Source organism: Thunnus maccoyii, chromosome 3 (genome assembly GCF_910596095.1).
Source record: "Thunnus maccoyii chromosome 3, fThuMac1.1, whole genome shotgun sequence".
In the NCBI taxonomy this organism is placed as follows: Eukaryota; Metazoa; Chordata; class Actinopteri; order Scombriformes; family Scombridae; genus Thunnus; species Thunnus maccoyii.
In genome coordinates this window covers 34,765,918-34,790,551 of record NC_056535.1, presented here as the reverse complement: position 1 = coordinate 34,790,551, position 24,634 = coordinate 34,765,918, and the positions used below count along the sequence as shown (strand labels likewise).

The 24,634-nt window shown below is 38.8% G+C and overlaps 2 protein-coding genes and 1 long non-coding RNA gene across 6 annotated transcripts; all 3 read left to right on the top strand.

The window, feature by feature from the left end:
• The first annotated feature begins 2,597 nt into the window (after positions 1 to 2,597).
• Positions 2,598 to 5,276, top strand: LOC121893466 (nuclear factor 7, ovary-like). Its single transcript, XM_042405557.1, has one exon. It carries the CDS (start codon positions 3,175 to 3,177, stop codon positions 4,564 to 4,566), a length of 1,392 nt encoding a protein of 463 aa, XP_042261491.1. The 5' UTR covers positions 2,598 to 3,174; the 3' UTR covers positions 4,567 to 5,276.
• A 1,705-nt stretch (positions 5,277 to 6,981) lies between these two features.
• Positions 6,982 to 8,712, top strand: LOC121893450 (nuclear factor 7, brain-like). The gene is made up of 2 exons (XM_042405556.1): positions 6,982 to 7,115; positions 7,225 to 8,712. Exon 2 carries the CDS (start codon positions 7,242 to 7,244, stop codon positions 8,631 to 8,633), a length of 1,392 nt encoding a protein of 463 aa, XP_042261490.1. The 5' UTR covers positions 6,982 to 7,115; positions 7,225 to 7,241; the 3' UTR covers positions 8,634 to 8,712.
• Positions 8,713 to 15,665: 6,953 nt separating this feature from the next.
• Positions 15,666 to 18,612, top strand: LOC121893535. 4 transcript variants are annotated; one of them, XR_006095314.1, is made up of 4 exons: positions 15,666 to 15,685; positions 15,829 to 15,924; positions 16,077 to 16,249; positions 16,751 to 18,612. It is a non-coding gene; the product is annotated as an uncharacterized LOC121893535 (long non-coding RNA). The 4 variants fall into 4 exon arrangements; XR_006095316.1 differs by lacking the exon at positions 15,666 to 15,685 and having other exon boundaries at positions 15,726 to 15,924; positions 16,751 to 17,675; positions 18,005 to 18,612; XR_006095315.1 differs by lacking the exon at positions 15,666 to 15,685 and having other exon boundaries at positions 15,726 to 15,924; positions 17,465 to 18,612.
• Positions 18,613 to 24,634: the final 6,022 nt, after the last annotated feature.

Genomic DNA, 24,634 nt, shown 5'->3' with positions numbered 1-24,634 from the left:
GACTCCCCGTATTTCTTCACTGCCAATGAGAAACCAGCTGCCGTTAACCCTCAAGGAAACCAGGATGTCACCGCCTGCACCAGGCATCAGAGGACCTGTGCTGGACCCCACTGACGGACTAAAATACACATCTGATCGCTTTCTGAAGTGACCCAAGTAAGATGCATACGTCAGGACAGAGACAGTGTTATATTGTGTGTTGTTAGCTTTTGGTTTTTTAAGCTTTATTGCTTATGTTTTTGTTGTGAACTGGCAGACCGCCGAATTCTTTTTGTTCTGCTATACTCCGAGGGGTATTTTAAGTTTGCTGCCTGTTTAGTTGTGTTCACTACGCTAGACTGTTTTTGTGTTTGTCTTTGCATGTGCCACTCTGAGTGAACAAAGTAAGTTGCTTGTCGATCGAAAATCAGACAACGTGCGTTACAGACTGCAGTTGGTACGCGTGCTCTCTGTGGACAAAAAAACTGCTGCTCTCTCCCCTCGCAGGACTTCACCGTGAGCCGCAGTTTCTATCCTCCTTTCTCTATCTCTTGTTACTAACACCCGACACAACCGCAAATACACACACATGCACCTTTCTTACACATCTGATGGTCACATAACATGGGACACAGTGTCACTCTGCCCCTCATTACTACTACCACCAGACATGTGACTTCATCACGTCCACCATCCTTAAGATCGCGTGATGTCATTCACGAGATCATGACAGTCATCCTAAATCTCACGCAACGTCATCTTCCTAGATCACGGTTGCAACCTTGCCCACACACACACACACACACAGACAAGCAAATATCCATCTACACTCCCATACTCATACACATACACACACGCTTGCTCCCACTTACATGCGTTTTCACTGTACGTAGCTGTTGTTGTTCCTTAGGTATAATTAGATTTTAGGATAGTGATTTATTGGTCAAAATCGGCTAATTTTGTTAACTTTGTTATTGTTTAATAGACACTGTTATATCTTTAAAGAGAAATCTTCTGTGGTTATTGTGCTCACCTATTGTGAAAAGTGGCTGATTGAGAGAGTCAGAGCTTAGACTCAAACCTTCACTGTCCATCTTTTTAAATGTCAGTGTCTCTCGGATATTGACATTCTTAAAGTGAACACCTCTTTTGAGACTGATTTCACTTTTTTGGTTATTGGTCCCTGACCTCAAGGTAGTGCCCCATTGTTACTAATTTACATTAATAACTGTATTCATATTTCATAATTAATAATTATATTTGGTAATTATAATTGTTGCTAATAAGAAAACTGCTCCTACTGAGTCACAACAGTATCTATTATGATGGATCAATAATCGTATGTATAAAATGGATCAAGTCTCTCTTAAAATAGCCCTTTCCTGTCATACCCCTTTACTACAATATTCCATCATACCCCTTACTTATAATAGTCCATAATATCCCTTTCCTTTAATATTCCAGGGTATCTTAAATTTATAATATGCAGGGTATTCCTAACATACAATATTCCATGGTACGCCTAACTGACAGTATTCCCAGCTGCACTTGTATGACAGTACACACACACACACACACACACACACACACACACACACACACACACACACGATTACAGTAAAATAAAATACAGAGGACATTACCTCAGTTTGATCAATGGTATCTACAACCCTGTTTTAAAATCATTGTAATTTGGGAACTTGGTATCACTGGTTTGTAGTTGTCCCACAGGTTTGAGATAACAGCTGTTCAAATGTTCGGCCACTAGATGGAGACATTGAACCATAAACTGCAGGAGGGTTTCATGGCCTGATCTGGACTGAATATAAAGCAGGGTTTATGTAAACATGGTAAAATGACCTCCAGGTCTTAATGCAGCTAATGTTATTACTAATGTACTATACTAGTAATACTATGATAATGTATTATACTACTGTACTTGATGGATTCAACCTGATGTCTCCACTTAGGTCACAAACTGGTATTTGTGTTGGAAGTAGAAGTTACTGTTAATTTTTAAGTAGTTCTTTGATTTGGCTCCACCTGCAGCCCCTTTTTCCTTTGTTGTAAATTGTGTTGCTTTAAGTTTGTTTTCACAAACAATAAATGGTTTTAACTGAAGGATTTCCCTGGTATTTTTTAATTATAGCAAAAAAACGTAGTATTTAGATTTTGTTATTTCCTCATATATACAGCAGCATAAAATCCAGATAACAGAAACGAAACAGATGTGACAGAAGAGTTCAAGAGGCTTATACAGTGGTCCTCCCTTCAACTTATGCCCCAAAATAAATAAAATAGTTCATTAACAGCTGTGTGCTGTAGAGCTGATGAGCAGCTGGTCTTACCGGTGCATATATACTGTATTTTAGTCTGGAGAGGCTATAAAATACACTTTTTGTCTATAGTGTTGTGTTCAGCCTTTATAGTGTGATGCTCTGTTGGTTGAGCATGTTGGATAGACAGTGTTTTACTTTGTGATGCAGAACATTGCAAAGTAACCTGGTCGCTCATTTTTCAGTTTGTTTTTGTTCTTTTTTCTTCTTCTAACTTTTCATAAATCAGTTTCTGTGGGAAAAGATGGCCCACCCAAAATACAGTTTCTGTCTACACCACTGCTATGTGAACCTAAAGTTCCTGCACAATAAAAGCTCCATCACAACAGAACCACCGCCCCTCTGAATGACAGATTATTTTCTGAGCTTCATAAAGGTCATGTTGTTCTGCACAGATAAAATCAGATAAATTGATGTTAGTCATTAGTCTTTAGAGGTGTTGGTAGGTGTATTTTTGAACTTTGGAATGAAACACACCCTGTCTTACATGTGAAGTAACAGCATTTATTAGAGGAGGTCTGAGAAAGCTCCACCCCTCACTTGACTCACCTGAGACAAAGCACGAAACAGTTTGTTCTTCGTCTCTAAGGAAACACACAGACTGAAAAACAGACGATCAGATTCACCTTCAGACCAAACTAACAACCTCCTCTGAGTGAGTACAGCTACACGAGAGAAAAGTGGAAAACTAGAACTCTGCTGCTTCAACCTGCTGACTCTCCACACACTGAATGTGAGTTTGACTAAAAAATGGAGTCAAAGTAAAAGTAAATGTCAGTGAAGTTAGTAGAGGAGGGAGGGGAGCCATGACTGACTGTACTAACTGTCTGTTGTGTTTTCAGCTTCATTTGGAGACAAAATGGCTTCCAAATCAGAGAAGGATCTCCGCTGTCCGGTCTGTCATGACGTCTTTAGAGATCCTGTTGTTCTGTCATGTAGCCACAGCTTCTGTAAAGACTGTCTGAAGAGCTGGTGGGGAGAGAAACAAACACATGAGTGTCCAGTTTGTAAGAAAAGATCTTCAACGGAAGAACCACCTGTTAGTCTGGTGTTAAAGAAGCTGTGTGAGTCCTTCTTACAGGACAGAGATCAGAGAGCTTCAGAGGTTATCTGCAGTCTGCACTCTGAGAAACTCAAACTCTTCTGTCTGGACCATCAGCAGCCAGTGTGTGTCGTCTGCAGAGATTCAGAACAACACACCAACCACAGATTGAGACCCGTTGATGAAGCTGCACGACAACACAAGAAGATACTTGAGGAAACTCTGAAGCCCTTAAAGGAGAAGTTAGAGGTTTGTGAACAAGTTAAAGTGAAGTTTGATCAAACAGCAGAACACATTGAGGTCCAGGCCCGACACACAGAGAGGCAGATTAAGGAGCAGTTTAAGAAACTTCACCAGTTTCTAGAAGAGGAAGAGGAGGCCAGGATGGCTGCTCTGAGGGAGGAAGAGGAGCAGAAGAGTCAGATGATGAAGGAGAACATGGAGGCTCTGAGCAAAGATATAGCAGCCCTTTCACACACAGTCAGAGCCACAGAGGAGGAGCTGAGATCTGAAGACGTCTCATTCCTGCACAACTACAAGGCTGCAGTGGAAAAAGTCCAGCTCTGCCTCCTGCTGGATGATCCACAGCTGCTCTCAGGAGCTCTGATAGACCAGGCCAAACACCTGGGCAACCTGACCTTCAACATCTGGAACAAGATGAAGGAGATGGTCTCCTACACTCCTGTCATTCTGGATCCAAACACTGTTTATCCAAGATTCATCCTTTCTGAAGATCTGACCAGTATGAGATTTGGAGAGATACAGCAGCTTCCTGATAATCCAGAGAGGTTTGAATTCTTCTCTGTTCTGGGCTCTGAGGGCTTTAACTCAGGGACTCACAGCTGGGATGTCGAGGTTGGAGACAATACAAACTGGATACTGGGTGTGTTATCAGAGTCTGTCCAGAGGAAGGAAGACATACAGTCTGGATTATGGACAATCATGTTCGATGAAGGTAAATACTCAGCACAGTCACCACCCACTCCCCCCACTGTTCTCCCATTGAAGAAGAAGCTCCAGAGGATCAGAGTGAATCTGGACTGGAACAGAGGAAATCTGTCATTCTCTGATCCTGATACTAACACACACATAGGCACCTTCACACACACTTTCACTGACAGACTGTTTCCATACATTAAAATTTTGGATAAACTCCCACTGAAGATTTCCCCACTGAAGGTCTCTGTGACACTGGAACAGAGCAGTTAGAAATGATGATGATGGTTCTTATAATTACTCTCATTTAATTCTTAAGGGTTTTATATGTAGAATTGTGAAGCAATTTACATCTATTAATGGGTTTTTTTTTTTTATTGCCAATGAGTGAAGGGGTTGTAATGTAACCTAAAGAATGAGACCTTCTCCGACTTTCTCGGTTGTCTGTAACAGCTTGTGGACTGATTTCTATGTGAAGGACTCGGGCCGGATTTTTCTTGAAAATCCAACAGAAGTGACTTTTTTGCTCCCGAGTGCCTTGCCTCTCAAACGACCGGCATAACAACAAAACACAACACAGCCTACCGGTGTTCAGTTGGTGGTTTGCTGATCAGGTCGGGTGGTTGATTAACACAAATTTTTATGTGAGTCGGGTGGTGCAGATTGGCTCTCATCGGCAGCAGCAGACACAGCGCAGCCAGGAGCACCGGGATGTTGACTACAGCTCATTTAATGGCCACAGGTGTCACTAATGAGAAGGAATTTCTGATTTCTACATACAGAACCTTTTAAAGGGAAAAGTCACTGAATTTAACCTCCGGAGCTTCTGTCCTCCTGCTGTCTCATTATTCCAAAATATGGTCATGTTGTTTCACTTGTTACTGTTTTAGTCAAACATAAAATGATTCAACTTATTTTCTGATATTTATATTTGGTCTCTTCAGCCTTTAGTTTTTTTATTGATACTGTGTCATTTTAAATGGTTGTTAATGTTTTCTGATGTTGACTTTATGTGGAGCCATGAAGACCAACAGCCAATAATCAATTACTGCATGTTGAACTTTATTTTAAATTCCAGTTCAGATTATAAAGTTTGCAAACATTAAATGTAATTCATTGTTTAATTAAATATACTGTATGTAAAACTCTAAAAAAAATTGTCATTTAATCAGATCTTTTCTCTCAGTTGCTGTTAGTAAATTGTCTCCACAGGAAGCCTTCAAATCAGACTAATCTCCTGTTGTCTATATGTTGTTAACTTATTAAAATAACCATATCTATAATGATGGATCAATGATTGCACGCATAAAAAGAATCAAGTTTCTCTGTATAACAGTACACACACACACACACACACACACACACACACACGATTACAGTAAAATAAAATACAGAGGACATTAATTCAAGTATGATCAATGGTATCTACAGCCCTGTTTTAAAGTCACTGGTATCACTGGTTTGTAGTTGTCCCACAGGTTTGAGATAAAAAGCTGTTCAAATGTTCGGCCACTAGATGGAGACATTGAACCACAAACTGCAGGAGGGTTTCATGGCCTGATCTGGACTGAATATAAAGCAGAGTTTATGTAAACATGGTAAAATGAACTCCAGGTGTTATTGCAGCTAATGTTATTACTAATATACTATACTAGTAATACTATAATAATGTATTATACTAGTGCACTTGATGGATACAACCTGATGTCTCCACTTAGGTCACAAACTGGTATTTGTGTTGGAAGTAGAAGTTACTGTTAATTTTTAAGTAGTTCTTTGATTTGGCTCCACCTGCAGCCCCTTTTTCCTTTGTTGTAAATTGTGTTGCTTTAAGTTTGTTTTCACAAACAATAAATGGTTTTAACTGAAGGATTTCCCTGGTATTTTTTAATTGTAGCAAAAAAACATAGTATTTAGATTTTGTTATTTCCTCATATATACAGCAGCATAAAATCCAGATAACAGAAACGAAACAGATGTGACAGAAGAGTTCAAGAGGCTCATACTATGGTCCTCCCTTCAACTTATGCCCCAAAATAAATAAAATAGTTCATTAACAGCTGTGTGCTGTAGAGCTGAGGAGCAGCTGGTCTTACCAGTGCATATATACTGTATTTTAGTCTGAAGAGGCTGTAAAAGACACTTTTTGTCTATAGTGTTGTGTTCAGCCTTTATAGTCTGATGCTCTGTTGGTTGAGCATGTTGGATAGACAGTGTTTTACTTTATGATGCAGAACATTGCAAAGTAACCTGGAAGCTCGTTTTTCAGTTTGTTTTTGTTCTTTTTTCTTCTTCTAACTTTTCATAAATCATTTTTTCTGGGAAAAGATGGCCCACCCAAAATACAGTTTCTGCCTACACCACTGCTATGTGAACCTTAAGTTCCTACACAATAAAAGCTCCATCACAACAGAACCACTGATCCTATGAATGACAGACTATTTTCTGAGCTTCATAAAGGTCATGATGTTCTGTACTGCACAGATAAAATCAGATAAATTGATGTTAGTCATTAATCTTTAGAGGTGTTGGTAGGTGTATTTTTGAACTGTGGAATGAAACACACTCTGTGTTACATGTTAAGCAACAGCATTTATTGGAGGAGGTCTGAGAAAGCTCCACCCCTCACCTGACTCACGTGAGACAAAGCAGGAAGCAGTTTGTTCTTCGTCTCTAAAGACACACACAGACTGAAAAACAGACGATCAGATTCACCTTCAGACCAAACTAACAACTTCCTCTGAGTGAGTACAGCTACACGAGAGAAAAGTGGAAAACTAGAACTCTGCTGCTTCAACCTGCTGACTCTCCACACACTGAATGTGAGTTTGACTAAAAACTGGAGTCAAAGTGAAAGTAAATGTCAGTGAAGTTAGTAGAGCAGGGAGGGGAGCCATGACTGACTGTACTAACTGTCTGCTGTGTTTTCAGCTTCACTTGGAGTCAAAATGTCTTCCAGATCAGAGGAGGATCTCCGCTGTCCGGTCTGTCATGACATCTTTAGAGATCCTGTTGTTCTGTCATGTAGCCACAGCTTCTGTAAAGACTGTCTGAAGAGCTGGTGGAGAGAGAAACTAACACGTGGGTGTCCAGTTTGTAGGAAAAGATCTTCAATTGAAGAACCACCTGTTAGTCTGGTGTTAAAGAAGCTGTGTGAGTCCTTCTTACAGGACAGAGATCAGAGAGCTTCAGAGGCTCTCTGCAGTCTGCACTCTGAGAAACTCAAACTCTTCTGTCTGGACCATCAGCAGCCAGTGTGTGTCGTCTGCAGAGATTCAGAACAACACACCAACCACAGATTGAGACCCGTTGATGAAGCTGCACGACAACACAAGAAGATACTTGAGGAAACTCTGAAGCCCTTAAAGGAGAAGTTAGAGGTTTGTGAACAAGTTAAAGTGAAGTTTGATCAAACAGCAGAACACATTGAGGTCCAGGCCCAACACACAGAGAGGCAGATTAAGGAGCAGTTTAAGAAGCTTCACCAGTTTCTAGAAGAGGAAGAGGAGGCCAGGATGGCTGCTCTGAGGGAGGAAGAGGAGCAGAAGAGTCAGATGATGAAGGAGAACATGGAGGCTCTGAGCAAAGATATAGCAGCCCTTTCACACACAGTCAGAGCCACAGAGGAGGAGCTGAGATCTGAAGACGTCTCATTCCTGCACAACTACAAGGCTGCAGTGGAAAAAGTCCAGCTCTGCCTCCTGCTGGATGATCCACAGCTGCTCTCAGGAGCTCTGATAGACCAGGCCAAACACCTGGGCAACCTGACCTTCAACATCTGGAACAAGATGAAGGAGATGGTCTCCTACACTCCTGTCATTCTGGATCCAAACACTGTTTATCCAAGATTCATCCTTTCTGAAGATCTGACCAGTATGAGATTTGGAGAGAAACAGCAGCTTCCTGATAATCCAGAGAGGTTTGAATTCTTCTCTGTCCTGGGCTCTGAGGGCTTTAACTCAGGGACTCACAGCTGGGATGTCGAGGTTGGAGACAATACAAACTGGATACTGGGTGTGTTATCAGAGTCTGTCCAGAGGAAGGAAGACATACAGTCTGGATTATGGACAATCATGTTCGATGAAGGTAAATACTCAGCACAGTCACCACCCACTCCCCCCACTGTTCTCCCATTGAAGAAGAAGCTCCAGAGGATCAGAGTGAATCTGGACTGGAACAGAGGAAATCTGTCATTCTCTGATCCTGATACTAACACACACATAGGCACCTTCACACACACTTTCACTGACAGACTGTTTCCATACATTAAAATTTTGGATAAACTCCCACTGAAGATTTCCCCACTGAAGGTCTCTGTGACACTGGAACAGAGCAGTTAGAAATGATGATGATGGTTCTTATAATTACTCTCATTTAATTCTTAAGGGTTTTATATGTAGAATTGTGAAGCAATTTACATCTATTAATGGGTTTTTTTTTTTTATTGCCAATGAGTGAAGGGATTGTAACGTAACGTAAAGAATGAGACCTTCTCAGACTTTCTCGGTTGTCTGTAACAGCTTGTGGACTGATTTCTATGTGAAGGACTCGGGCCGGATTTTTCGTGAAAATCCAACAGAAGTGACTTTTTTGCTCCCGAGTGCCTTGCCTCTCAAACGACCGGCATAACAACAAAACACAACACAGCCTACCGGTGTTAAGTTGGCGGTTTGCTGATCAGGTCGGGTGGTTGATTAACACAAATTTTTATGTGAGTCGGGTGGTGCAGATTGGCTCTCATCGGCGGCAGCAGACACAGCGCAGCCAGGAGCACCGGGACGTTGACTACAGCTCATTTAATGGCCACAGGTGTCACTAATGAGAAGGAATTTCTGATTTCTACATACAGAACCTTTTAAAGGGAAAAGTCACTGAATTTAACCTCCGGAGCTTCTGTCCTCCTGCTGTCTCATTATTCCAAAATATGTTCATGTTGTTTCACTTGTTGCTGTTTTTGTCAAACATAAAATGATTCAACTTATTTTCTGATCTTTATATTTGGTCTCTTCAGCCTTTAGTTTTTTTATTGATACTGTGTCATTTTAAATGGTTGTTAATGTTTTCTGATGTTGACTTTGTGTGGAGCCATGAAGACCAACAGCCAATAATCAATTACTGCATGTTGAACTTTATTTTACATTCCAGTTCAGATTATAAAGTTTGCAAACATTAAATGTAATTCATTGTTTAATTAAATATACTGTATGTAAAACTCTAAAAAAAATTGTCATTTAATCAGATCTTTTCTCTCAGTTGCTGTTAGTAAATTGTCTCCACAGGAAGCCTTCAAATCAGACTAATCTCCTGCTGTCTATATGTTGTTAACTTATTAAAATAACCATATCTATAATGATGGATCAATGATTGCACGCATTAAAAAAATCAAGTTTCTCTGTATAACAGTACACACACACACACACACACACACACGATTACAGTAAAATAAAATACAGAGGACATTACCTCAGTATGATCAATGGTATCTACAGCCCTGTTTTAAAGTCACTGTAATTTGGGAATTTGGTATCACTGGTTTGTAGTTGTCCCACAGGTTTGAGATAACAGCTGTTCAAATGTTCGGCCACTAGATGGAGACATTGAACAACAAACTGCAGGAGGGTTTCATGGCCTGATCTGGACTGAATATAAAGCAGAGTTTATGTAAACATATTAAAATGACCTCCAGGTGTTACTGCAGCTAATGTTATTACTAATGTACTATACTAGTAATACTATAATAATGTATTATACTAGTGCACTTGATGGATACAACCTGATGTCTCCACTTAGGTCACAAACTGGTATTTGTGTTGGAAGTAGAAGTTACTGTTAATTTTTTAAGTATTTCTCTGATTTGGCTCCACCTGCAGCCCCCTTTTCCATTATTGTAAATTGTGTTGATTTTAGTTTGTTTTCACAGACAATAAATGGCTTTAACTGAAGGATTTCCCTGGTATTTTTTAATTGTAGGAAAAAAAAAAATTGATTTTGTTATTTCCTCATATATACAGCAGCATAAAATCAATATGATAGAAACAAAACAGATGTGACAGAAGAGCTCAAGAGGCTTATACAGTGGTCCTTCCCACAACTGCCCCAAACAATAAATAAAATGGTTAATTAATTGTTGAACCAATGAGCAGCCGATCTTGCCGGTGCATATATACTGTATTTTAGTCTGGAGAGGCTATAAAAGACACTTTTTGTCTATAGTATTGTGTTCAGCCTTTATAGTCTGATGCTCTGTTGGTTGAGCATGTTGGATAGACAGTATTTTACTGTTATTGACTTTGTGATGCGAAACTTTGCAAAGTAAACGCTTGTTTTTCAGTTTTTTGCATGTTCTTCTTTCTTCTTCTAACTAACTAAGTCAGTTTTTCTGGGAAAAGATGGCTTACCCAAAATATAATTTCTGCCTACACCACTGGTGTGCTGTGAGGGTGTAATCAGTGGCGCTTTGAGATAAATGCTAACATGCTAATGTTTAGCAGATATAATGTTTACCATGTTCACCATCTTAGTTTAGTGTTTTAGCATGCTAACATTTGCTAATTAGCACTAAAGACAAAGTACAGCTTAGTTTTGCAGGTATTTGATTAAATAAATAATCTTAAAAAATTGTAAATAATAAATCAAATTGTTGGATTTGGACTCAATGGTGCCAGAAGTAAAGTCAGATGATCACCAAAGTTCACAGGATTCATCCTTTGGGGAACATGAATATTTGTACCAAAAGATTCAGTCTGGACCAAACTGACTGACTGAAACCACAATAAAAACAAAAAATACTGTAAGAAATCTCAACAAGTTCTGTGGAAGATGGTTTGGTTCAGATAAACAACAACAAGCTCTTCTGTAGAACTGACTCAGGATTTCGAAAGTTAGAGGTCTGATAGGTCTCATTGTCTAGAAAAGGAAGTGACATGCTCTCAGAAGCAGACGGTGTAAACAAACGCCGTCCTGTGGAAGTGAAGTTAATTTGCGGTGTGAGTCGGATGCTGAGTTTTGAGAACAAAGATTGTGGCAGAAAGCTGCTGTGGTTTTGGACCAGTGACACACATTTAACATTGACCACAAACAAATGGCTTTCGGAAAACAAACTCCATAAACAACAACCACAAGACTGGAGCTCCATCCAAGTTAAACCTGAAGAGAGCTGCAGCCCTTTTTTTTTTTTTTTTACAGTTTTTTAAAGTTTACAGTTAGATCGGGGACACATTTGTGGCACAAGGCAGAAAAATAATTGTATCTCCATGTAATATATTGTACAAACGTGGTTTCATGCAGGTTTTCTGGACATTACCAAAAATAAATCCATAATTTTCTTAAAGAAAAAGCTTCTTATTACAAAATACTCAAACATTTTTTTTGTTTGATTTTAAGTATTGTTGGTTCATATCCTGGCACAAAAAACAAATGTTTTTATGTGACTAAGTTGTCCTACAAACCAACAAACATGTGGTTTGACCATGTGAGTCTAGAGCGACACACAGGAGGAAACCACGGTTAAACAATCATGATGTTTTATGATGTGACAGCGCTGTGGTTAAAGTCTGGTTAGGTTTAGGGAAAGATGATGGTTTGGGTTAAAGTGATCACTTTGTTAAGGTTAGAGAAACATGTGGTGGGTTAAAGTTACAACTTCTTTAAAGTTAGGTCACCTTCATCATCACGGCTACAATAATAACCACGGGGTTAAAGGACAGGTACAAAATATTTCCAGTGTGTCTTAAACCAGCAGTCAGGTGTCCATATGAACAGTGAAAGAGGTTTTCCTCGCTGTAATCATTCCTCCTGTTCATACTGGATATTAAAAGATCCTTCAAATGTGCTTTCAATGGAAGTGATGGAGGCCAAAATCCACAGTGTGTCCACACAGTCATTTAAAAGTTGATCTGGTCTTCAGCAGTCTGAGTTAGTCATATCAAGTGGATATCTGACACATTTACAGTCTTTTTAGCATCAAATTCCCTCTTTGTGTTTCCTCGGACAGTGTTTCCCTGTTGAGCTGCAGGTGGAAGTATAGTAACAAAAAGAGGGACTTTGACACTAAAAAGACTGTAATGTTGAAAGATATCTACTTGATTTGACTCATTTGGACGCTGAAGCTTCATATTAGCTTCAGATAAACTTTTAAATACATTTTTGCACAGAAGGAGGACTGTGGATTTTGTCCCCCATCACTTCCATTGTAAGGTCATTATGAAGGGATCTTCTAATGGTCGGTATGAACAGGAGGAATGATTACAGCAAGAAAAACATGTTTCACTGTTCATTTGGGCTCCTGACTGTTGCTTTAAGACACACTTGAAAAATTGTGAACCTGTGTTTTAAGGGTAGGGGACAATCATAGTTACAGTTTTTAAAAAATGCAGTTTAATTTAGGGTCTGTCCAAATCCACTTTTGCTAGTTTAATGGCAGAAAAAAATGGTTGCAGTGCCTGTCCTGACTGGCGGTTGGAAACAGGAAATGAACAACGGTCTCCTGTGGCAAAGTCCACTGTTGGGTTAATGCCTCCATCCACCCTCCTCCTCTGAATGAAGAAATCTGTCCACATATACATACGTCATCTGAACTGCACCACTGCTCCACCTCACAATTACTACAGCCGCTAGATGGCAGCTGTCACTCAAACTAATTATAGTTTTGGGCGACTGACATTATGACCTGTTCTGTGGGTTTTCTTGGGAGGACACCATATAAATGACACTTTCACATATTATCATCCTGTTTCATTGAATTTCAGTTAGAAATCTACTTACAAGTTTGTTTCTGGTGACTTTATTGAAATCCATGCTAGCACGTCCTGTTATCCAAAATAATTTCACAAAAAGTACAACCTTGGTTACAAAGAAGAATGTGTTCAGCAGAATTTCTCTCACAACAGAGAGATGTATGACTGTAAATGATCTGATGTCTGCTGCTATCTTTGGTTTCCTCCTGCAGCTCGGTTTTTCTGCATGAACCAGAGCGTGAAGATGTGTGAGGGGGGGAAATCCACTGTCTCACATCGTCTAACTCTAACCTCAGCGATGAGAAAAGCCAGGACTTGCTTTCATGTAGCAACAACCTTAAAGAAATACACTCTCATTTAACACCGACGGACTTTTTCTCGGTTTTCTGAAGCAGCTGCAGCATTGAAACCACAGAGAAACCACCGACTGTCTCTGTGGTGCTTCACGCTCCCAGCAGCTTCCTCTGAACATGCTGCAGCCGATGCATTGTGTGATGTATTGTAAACAGTCTCCATCCTTCACTACAACATGCCTTTCTGCATGTATATTACCATTAATGGTAATTAGGAACTTTTGGTGATCAATATTTGAAATTGCAGGTAACTTTTAACAACTTACAGTCATTCTAGCAGCTCTGTGAGTAGTGACCTTCAAAAAGTGCTTTATTTATTTATTTATTTATAATTCTTTTGATTTATACTTTGAGAATACAGTTGTAATAGTTTGAGAATAAATTCAAAATAATTTGAGAAAATACTTTGTCTTAAAAAGTTGTGATATTTTGATAAAGTTTGAAAATATTACTAAGTAGTAATATTTGGAGATTTTACTGGGTTCCTTTGCTGTGGTACAGGTGAGAACAGTCTGTCAGGTTTTTATTATCAGAGGATACTGAAATGAAATGAAACTCATTTGTAATTCTTTTGATAGCTTAAGTTACTTATTTCCCCCGTAAAGTCTCGCTTAAAGTTTACCTCCACCCAGAGGAGTGTCGAGTGGTTAATCTGTCACTTTCATGATCTTTCTGTCAGTTTCACAACTCAACACTGTCTGCAGGTAACGTTGTAGTTTAGTTACTGAAAGTGTGAACGTCTGTTAAATTGAGGACGTGTTTTTATCCCCGTAATTATCGATCTAACTTGTCGATTGCCATCCGATCAAAATTCACTCGGATGGAACAAAGTGTCCCTAAATAATCTGCAGCACGTCTCCTGATGTTGACATTGGAAAGGAATGACAGTCATCGAGTTGGATAAACATCTGTGGGCACATAGTGCTCTGCTATTCTCACGTATACATAGTCGAGTTTACTCAAGACACATTTCACCACGTTCACAATACGCTCGACAAACACGAGATAAAAATGGAAAAAAAAGTGCGAGTATTTGTGCTTTTGAGGCTGTGTGTGAAGAACATAATGAGATCAGGGAGTGGGTCTGTTTCACATTATATACACTGAAAATAGACTTGATTGGTAGTTACTGTACACACACACACACACTCAGTCACTCTCATTACTTCCTTGATGGTGCTATTTTATAAATCTGTCATTGAGTCAGTTTTAACCTTCACCTGGATCCAGGTACGGCAACCTGAATGTCCAAAACAAAAAAAGACGAGGCAACGTTGTTAAGGTGGTTCAGCAGGATCGTCGGCACGCAGCAGTCCTCCTTATCAGACATCTTTTATCTCCACGTCTCACCATCTTCTCTTTGAGGCTTTTGATCTTCTCCCTTCAGGTCAGAGCTGCAGGCTTCACGGGGCAACATGCAGTAGATTTTAATTTTCCTTTGTCCCCAGTGCAGTAAGCATGTTTAACTTGCACGTTACCTTGCACCTATTCACTTTTTGTTCACACTTAGCACCGTATCTACTGTATTTATCTTATCCAATCCTATACAGAACCCATCTTTTATTGATTTTATTGTTGTACTGTTTGTGTGTTCATTGTCGTTGTTTATCTTTGCTCCGCTGGAGGCCGAATATCCTCCGGTGAGACAATAAAGTACTGAACTGAATGTTATAATGTGATATTTTCACCTTAATCACACAGACACAGATTTTCTCACTTTATCCGAAATATCGTGAGAAAAATATTGTGTTAAGGTCACTGCGAGAACAAAGTCAAACATTTACGAGCAAAAGGTTCATATTTTGAGAATAAAGTCAAAAAAATTTTAACAATAAAGGTAATATTTTGAAAAAAGTCATAATATTTGGAGACAAAAGTCGGAATATTTTGAGAGGAAAGTTGTAATAGTTCATCATAAATATTATATTGTTTGCAGAACAGTGTGAATATTTTGGGAGTTAAGTCGTAATATTATGAGATGAAAATGGGATTATTTCAAGAATATTGTCATAACATTTTGATATAAAAGTCAGAATATTTGAAGAAAAAAGTCTAAAATTTAAAATGAAAAAAGTTGCAATATGATGAGAAATATATGTAATATTACAGGAAAAAATCATTAAATGAATAATTCAGCTTTTTGTCATTAAATTACATTTCAGGACTACCATTTTTGAAATATTGTGATTTTTTTAAAGATTATTGTTAATATTATTTTTTCTTGCCTTTTTATTGGTCGGTGGGCAGTGAGGAGGCAGACAGGAAACAAAAGTCTCTGGCTGGAATCAAACCAGGGATGAAATTGTATGACGTTTTCACAAAATTCCTCTTTTATCTGATCTCAAATAAAAACTTTCAGATTGTTTATGTGTTTTCACAGCGGCTCTGATGGAGCCACACCGACTGTTTTAGTTTTACGTGTTGAGTTTTTGAACTTGTGTTGACAGCTGAATACGGCAGACGTCACTGTCAACAGCATATTTCATTAAAACTGAACAATGAGGTCTGTGAGGGATCTAACTCGGGCATCGTTTCAGTGTGAGGTGATGAGGACTTCTACACCAATTAGCGTTATTTTCATATTAATTATTACTAGATTTAGGGTGAATTGTTTTGAAACTGTTGATCTGTGTGTTTTCTTTACCTCCCTCTTCGTGCTCCCTTTCGTAACACCTCCTTCTTTTTTTGTTTGCAGGAATGCAGAACTTCAGATCAGGTTCCTATAATGTCCCAGATGAAAAGAGGGAGAGAGATACTGTTACCAGACCAGAGAGAAGACAGACAAAGAGAGGCGAGATGCAGCTGAGAAACAGAACCAGACAGAAAATGATTTTAAATGAAAGACGTTACGGAACAGAGACACGAAAGGTGATGAATGTTTGACTTCTGAACCCTCATAAAGAAGCTTTTTACAGTAAGATGTGTGTTTTGTGTAGTTAGTCAATAAGAAACATGTTTATAAAATACCGGACATGATTTTGATCTGATTGTTATTTTGTTGGTTTGACATGTGGTCGAATCTGTTGAGATGTGAGGTTAAAGAAGTCGACAGCTTTAACCCCAGAAAGGTGTTTTACTCTTTCTGAGTCCGACCTACTGCCCACATACGACTGTTTGTGGTCCTGAACTGTACTTTAAAGAGTAATTGTCTCTATAATAATGTGGTACAGTTACATGGGGGGGGGGGGTGGCTGGCAAGATGGTAAAAAGGCAAAAAGTGGTCTTTGCTGCAGGAGACTGTTCGCCTCCTGTTTCCTGCGTCCAACCAAGTGTCTTTCCCTGCAGCTCAGGTGTCCAAACCATGATCTAACCTTAACCAAGTGGTTTTTGTGCCTAAACCTAACCAAACCTGAACCCTAACTAAGGTAGGAGGAGGTTCTGGAGGAGGGTGGACGGAGGAGTAAACCCAACAGCAGACTTTGCCAAAGGAGACTTTGCTGTACGTTTCCTGTTTCCAACCACGAGTCGGGACAGTTTTTTAAAAAAAGTGTAAGTACGATTGTCCCGTAACCTTAAAAAGGTCTTTGAATCACAAAAAGGGGAAAAACTTTACCTGAGATTTCAACAGTAAAGTCAATAATTTGGGAGGAAAAACTGTTTTATTTTGAAAATTCGTTTTGTTATATTTTGAAAATTTACAAGTAATGTTTTGAGAAGTTTCAGTAGGTGGCGCTCTTTGTGTGCCAGTCAGATATGTTTTCTTTGGGGAGAAAATACTGAGTAACAGCTTCCACAAACTGGTTTTATGATGGATCCAAAGACTGTATATAAAATCTAAAGAGAGCAGCAGACATTTATCATTTTACGAATAATTACTTTAATACCTTCGTCAATAACGTATGGAGTGTTTTGAAGCCACTCAGAGCAACAAGTGGTTTATATTTTTATCCTCATAAATAAAAGAAAATCCATCTTTCATTATTTTAATAGACTGTCACCTTTGTTACATTGCATCACATGACTTTTAGGAGGTTATTTAATCCAAAATTACTTGAGGATCAATAACTTTAGAAGGAAAAATACCACTGGAAGATTTTCTCATCTCTACCTTCTTTCTGCCACGCTGCTGTTTGTTTCTGGGAGGCCTGGACTCGATCCCGTCTCATTCGACCTCTGACCTCTGTGACCGGGTTCACAGCCCTCTCAGGGTGGTGTTTAAGGGTGACGGAGGACACGGTGATTTGGGGCTGCCAGCTCTAAACGCTTCCACATGCTTCTGCTTGTACGTCTGTGAGTATATAGATGTGTGAGAACCAGATCTGTGGGAAAAGCTCAACACCACGAGACCACAACGGTATTTATTTTTAAAATGTCATTCGTCAAAATGAGAATTCACTATATTTGTGTTTGCAGTGTTTAAAGACTGTAGAACATTTAATGAGTAAACAAGGAAATACCTGTATGGAAGAAAAATGAGTCAAAAATGTTTTATGTTTTGTTTCAGATGTTTTATCTATTTTTACTTGTGTACTGTAATGTGTTTTATAAACCTGTAGTTTATCTTGTCACTACATTTGTTGTATATGTTACATGTTATTGTGCTGCTTTTATGTTTTGGTGAGCCAAAGGCAATTTTCCCCTGAGTGAAGACAATAAAGTTGTATTCTATTTTTAAAACAAAAGAAGAAGAAGAAATAAAAGGCGAATGAGCAAAGCTATGATTGTGGGCGGTTGTGGCTCAGGAGGTAGAGAAGGTCGTCCACCAGTCAGAAGGTCTGTGGTTTGATCCTCAGCTCCTCCAGTCTGCATGTCAAAGGGTCCCTGAGCAAGACACTGAACCTCCGGGTATATGCGTGTTTGTGTGTGCGAATGGGTGAATGTTAGCATGTATTGCAGAGTGCTTGTAGTGGTCGTTCAGACTAGAAGAGGGCTTCGTAACTGCAGTCCATTTACTGTGATGACAAATAGAGCTGGTGGTTATGAAAATGATTTATGTGACATTAGTTCAGATTTTGTTTTCCCTTTTCTTCTTGATGCTTTGTAGAAATGATAAGTATGTGTGTGACAACAACTTTTTCTTTGTGACTTTTTCTAAAAGGTAGATAGAGAATGAACATCTTAAACTGTGTGTTTCAGATTTGAAGATGCAGAAACAAAACTCCCAGTTTCATACAGTTCATCAAACCTGTTAATGGAAAAGAAACTGAAAGTCAACACACTCCAACTGTTTGTGCATTTAATGTAAAAGGAAAGTGTGTGACCCAACTACAATAAATACATCACAAACCTGACAGTATCCTGTGGTTTTTGTCCTCCAGGAGCACTATGAAGCTATTTTTTTTATGAATGAGTCCCCATTTTGTTTGTACCTACATGCACACATGATATAAGTTCCTCAATTGGTTTCACACTATTTCACTGATCTACACGCTGCGTTAATACAGCAAGAAATGCAACAATGCGCCAACAAAGGCAGAGAAGAAGAAGAAGGCTGCAGGTTAGTGAACATGGATGTAAACAATGCAGATTTCAAAACTTGCAGGAAAAATCCACTTTGCAAATGTTTCATGAGGAAGGAAATGAACTCAGCACTTTTGTTACACCCAAAGGATGCAAACACTTGAGATTCGGTAACACTAAATATAACTTTTGCTTGTTTACAAGAAAACTCCACAGGGCAACTTTAAACCAGGATGTGGTTTTAACAGATAATAAATATTTAACGTCATGGACTGTCTGATCACTTCTGGTGAAACTCTATTTATAATAAAGTGAGTGAAAATGTTACTGAAACTGTTTGGAATTAAAACCAAAACCACGTAAAGGCCAGACTGTAAAAACCAAGATTATTCGGATCCATATTGAATGAAAATGATTCTGACTTGATGATCATGCGAGATGGAAAAGTTATTCATCCTGAGAGGAACATGAACGTGTGAACCAATCCCATGGAACTCAACCTCATGGTGGCGCTAGAGGAAAAGTCAAGCAGTCACCAAAGTCGGCAGGATTCATCCTCTGGTGACCATGAATGTCTGTACAAAATTTCATGGAAATCCATCTCATAGTTGTGGAGATATTTCAAATAATTCAGCGCAGACGAGCAGTTTTCAGGCTGGAAGCTGAATATAAAACAGCTTTAATGAAGAACTCTACAAATCAGTTCTGACAGAGTTCACTGACAGGTTGTTGTGACGCCGGCCGAGTTCTTGTTGACCTCTGCTACTGGCTGCTCGACCTCACATAAGTCAACACTGAAGGGAAGAAGGTCGTTACCCAAATTTCTGGCCAATCGGAGGTTATGTACGAGTCAATGAAAACAACCAAAGGCAAATTTGTGAGAGTCAAGGCCACACTCTTTCAACAGCAGATAAACACACACGCACACACACACACACGCACACACACTTATTTCTTCCTGGAAACCACGACAGTTATTTGCGTCCTACGGCCGGAGCTTAGTCACTTAAACTAATCACAGCAAACTAAACTGTTATGGCTAGAGGGAAGATGTACACATAAACACACACACACACATATACACCCACTCACACACACACAATAACAGCTGGTGTGTGCATTTCCAACTGGCTCCACAAACTGATTTTTGAAATAGATTTTTTTTACCAAAAGTAAGTATTAACGAAGATTTATCAGTGCTCAAAGAGACAAACCTGCCTCCTAGAAATATACACATATATACACAAATCATTTTTAACAGAAAATATGCTTTCAAAGAAGCGTAATGCCGCCTTGAGGCTGATGGGAATGTCATTAGTTTAGCAGTTATTTGGTTGTGACTGGACAAATTAAAACTTCGACCTGATGGTGGCGCTACATAAAAAGTCAGAGGATCACTATAAGTCAGAGGGGTTCGTCCTCTGAGGAACATGAATGTCTGTACAGAATTTCATGGTAATTCATCCAACAGTTGTTTAGATATTTCAGTCTGGACCCACAGACAATGGCTACCTAGAAAACATACCTAATGGGCCAAAATTGCCATTAAAGTATCAAATGTTCTTTTGAAGCTGAAGAATCATCTCTATCGTTCCTCTGACGTTTGGTGAAGCCGAACTTTATACATTGCCAGTAATTTTAGATGCAGTCTGAACTATTTCTCAGTTTCAGCAGCAGTCAAACAAACAAACAAACCAAACTGTGACAGAGAAACTTTCCACAGTTGATGGAAAATAAAGTTCTTGAGCTTCTGCAAAAAAAAAAAATCATCTCCAATGACCCAAATTTAAGATTCTGTCAACATTACTTTGCCATTTAAGGCTAGCAGGAAGTGATTTTGAGGAATTTAAGCTCTTTCTCATTTTCAGCTGCCTTCTGCTTAAATCTATCATAATCTCTTCAGGTTTCTGACATCATCTAACAACCCACTGTGTTGGCCAATCAGATACCTGCAAGCGTACAATACTGAGCAGTGTAAATCTACTGTTTATGTCAGATCAACAAGATAACTTTTCATAGTTGTAAAATCCTTCTTTGTGGTATGACAATCCACTGTGCAGTGTTATAGCCTGACTGGACTGTTTCATCTTCTCATCTGTACCCGAAACAACACACCACCACACCACTGCACTATTTTTTAACTCAGAGCTATTTTCGGTCTGACACGCCAGATCAGATTTGCTGGGTATAGAGTTTCTCCCGGAATATGGAGGAATTGAGTGCACTAACCCTTTAATCCGCAGTCTCATTAGAAGTAAATATTATGATGAAGACTGCCAGGAATCAGACAGAGTCCTGCTGTGCTCTGAAAAGATCCTGTGTGTAGTTACTGTAAGTGTCTGTTCCTATTCATGTCTTATCTGAGGAAAACACTGAAACGAACCCTTTAACCCCAAAATATTCATCTTAAAATTAGTTTACCGGCAGAAGATAAAAAGATTGATTTAACTCCATTTCTTCTCTGGTTCGAGCTTCTCTGATGTGAAGATTTGCTGTTTCTCTTATATCATAGTAAAACAAATATATTGGACTTTGAACTGGACAAAAAGACATTTGACGATGTCTCACATTTTATAGACAATCAATTAATCAGTAATGAAAATAATAGTTGCAGCCCTAATGTGTTCATTCCAATAATTGATTAAGTTATATCATGTTTACATCGACTGAAATCTTTGAATCCAATGTGTTACTTTTCCATGGTTGCACCATTAGTTTAAATTCAATATTATACTGCACATATTTTATATTCGTGTATGAAACACTACCTCGTTGTACTTTTTCTTAGTCAAAGTTACAACTGTGTTCAGACAGAAAAGGCATCAAATTTTAGAGGCGCCACAATTGCACAGAGTCAGTGGAAACAAACTGACACATTCATAAACCTGCAGAGAGGAGAGGAAAAAGGATGAGTGTTCCTAATATTTTGCCCTCCTCACGTATGTTAAAAGCGTGGACAAAATATTAGTAACGTCTTTTAATACAGTAACACATTCCAGTACATGACCACCACCAACCTCAATAATAAATATAAAGTAGAATTATCACCTTTCTGACAATGTCAACAAAACTGAAAATGTATAAGTTTTGTAAAAGTAGAATTTATGGCAGAGCTGTTGTATTAGATTGCACAGGTGTTCCTAATAAAGTGCTCTGTGAGTGTATTTACAGTATAAATTAAGTGTAGCTATAACTTATTATAACAATTTCTTTAGTTAATGTCTTCTTTTTTGTTTTGTTGTTTTGGATTACAAGTCTTCTAAATTGTGAGTTATTGTAATTTGAAACAGCAATAAAAATAAAGTTGTTGTTTTTTTTTCAATTATCAGTGTAAACATAATTTGTGCAAGAACAGGAAGTTTGACAACCGTAACTAAGGGCTTAACGATCAGTTAATTGTCTTCTTTAACATGAATATACAACATTTTAGAAAGTACAAAAAATAGTCACAGGTGGAACCAGCTCATGGTTTACATAATTTGGTGCATTTGTTAGTTACAGACTCATAAATGGGAGCAAAATTAACAAATCGACATAAATACCGTAAAATGCTGTTAGCTGTCTGTTTCCTTGCATCATAATAAGATATTACAATCAATACAACAGACCAAAACCACACTAATCACACTTTTCTTTGACTCCCACACACACACACACATACACACACACACAAACAGCACACAGGCAGAGACGCCCACACAGCTTGACCCAGTTGAAAGGAATTTGCTGCATTTAGGGGAAAACTGAGGAAAGGTCTCTTTAACACGTCACCAGAGTCTGCTGCCGTTTCCTGTCGGTGCGGCTGGATTTTCTCCCTGGCGCTGGCTCATGTTTGCACAGGCTTGACGACGGCTTCAACAGGCTCTTTGATGGGTCGGGTTTGCATGCTGTGGCAGCGTGGACCTCAGAGTTTGGGTTATCCTCACACAGTTGCTTTGAGTCTGAAGCTTTAACTCAACCAAACACATGCAGATTTACAGAGGGACATGAAGATTTATGGACATTTTTATATGTGAAGATGCACTTTATATCGGCATGCCAGTGAATAGACTGACTGGTAGCACTGATGTCTTGCCAGTGGTGTTATTGCGTTCTTAAAATATGACTACATTTCCCATGAACCGCTGTATTTCAATCCTTTTACCTTTTATCTGCTGCTGTTAAAAACTGTTAACTTTAGTTTAAACAAAGCCCCAAAATCTCAATAACGTGTCATGAAGTAGTCTCCCTTTTTACTGTAAAGTAGAGCTGCAACCAATGATCAATTAATAGTTTGGTCTGTAAAATGCAGAAAATAACACAACACAAACTCTTCATAATGAAGGAACATGTCACCCAGTGCAGTGGGGTGGCTCATCGGAGGAATAAGATATATCAGGCTTTGGATACACACACAATACTTGTTAGTAGATCAGTTCATTGTTGGTTTATGACAAGAAGAAAAATATTAGGACATAAACAGCAGGTGGCGCTAATTCTCCAGTTGGTGCCATTAAACTGTTGCAGAAGAAGAGGATACATCGAGATGATGTCATTAAAAAAAAAGCGGCATTCAAAGCTCAAATGATGGAAAACATGATGGAAATATGACATTTCTGTTTGTTTGATGTAATCATTTGTAATCATTGCTCCACATAGATCTGATGTTTTCAGCTCTTCAGTAATGTTTAGGTCACGTGATTCGTGGTTGCATGATTTATACACTAAGTCTGTTTACATTGTACTTAGTCACATTTTTTGTTTTTATTAATACACCAACTTTTCCACCTCAGACAAGTTTTTTTTTTTGAATTTCCGCTGTTTACACTGGTTTTTTAATGTGCAAATTGAAAATGCACATTCCAACAGGTGGATGGAAATGTACTTATTGTCTGCTGGATTGTAGCTGCTGTAATGCTCCTGATCTTCCACAAAACATAGCAGAGAAGGAGAGAGACTGTCCTATAAAGTCAATAAAGTTATAAAGGCCTCAACCTCTCCTACTCATCACATGCACAAATTAAACTGATGTCTTGAAAACACACTATCTTGCATACACTTGCTGAAAGAAATCCATATTTTTCCACACATGTTCGCACATAAACACAATGAAAGGGAGGGAGTGAAAGAAAGGGAATCATATTACTTTGACTCCATACATGAAGTATGCTGACTTTACCTCTTGATGTCTCCCCTGAGGGTGGGGACTCCTGAACAGCCTTTAGTCAGCTTTGTGTTTATCCCACCCTCCCTAAAATTAACCCCGGGGGCAGAGTACTGGATTTACTGTACCTTCAAACACACATGGTGCTGATTTAGCTTGACCTGTACAGAAAAAACCCCCAAAAGCCTAATTCCTCTTCCACAGCCCTGTCAAATACATCGCGAAACCTCTTCTCACCAGGAGGTTTCGGTGTCAAGTCGAATTGTTTTTAATAGAAATCAACATGTAAACATCAGAGGAAATGAGTGCAAATGAAAGCCCTAAAAACTGTCAAAGAAAAATGAAATGACACATGTATGAGTCAGACCAGATGATGCTGATGTTTATGTATTTGCGTGTCTTGTGAGTGAGTGCAGCTGCACATTTTATATTTTGCGTTTTTAGCAGGCAGCCATGACGTTTGGTCATGTTCACAGATGTAGGTCACAGTCACACCAGAATAGGAGTTGATCATAATACTGGTACTGCAGCATCAGAAACCATCAACCCAGTAACGTTACTTAAAAAAAAGCACATTAAAACACACAGTTACATCATAACAGAAAGTTTTTATTGGCCATAAAAGTACAATGAAAAGGCAGCTATAATATCTTCTTTTATGCCAACACCATTAAGCCAATTAATGTAAAAAAGTTCACAAATGTTAAACT

Coding starts and splice junctions, on each gene's coding strand:
- LOC121893466 (XM_042405557.1), top strand. CDS start 3,175: ATGGCTTCCAAATCAGAGAAGGATCTCCGCTGTCCGGTCTGTCATGAC.
- LOC121893450 (XM_042405556.1), top strand. CDS start 7,242: ATGTCTTCCAGATCAGAGGAGGATCTCCGCTGTCCGGTCTGTCATGAC.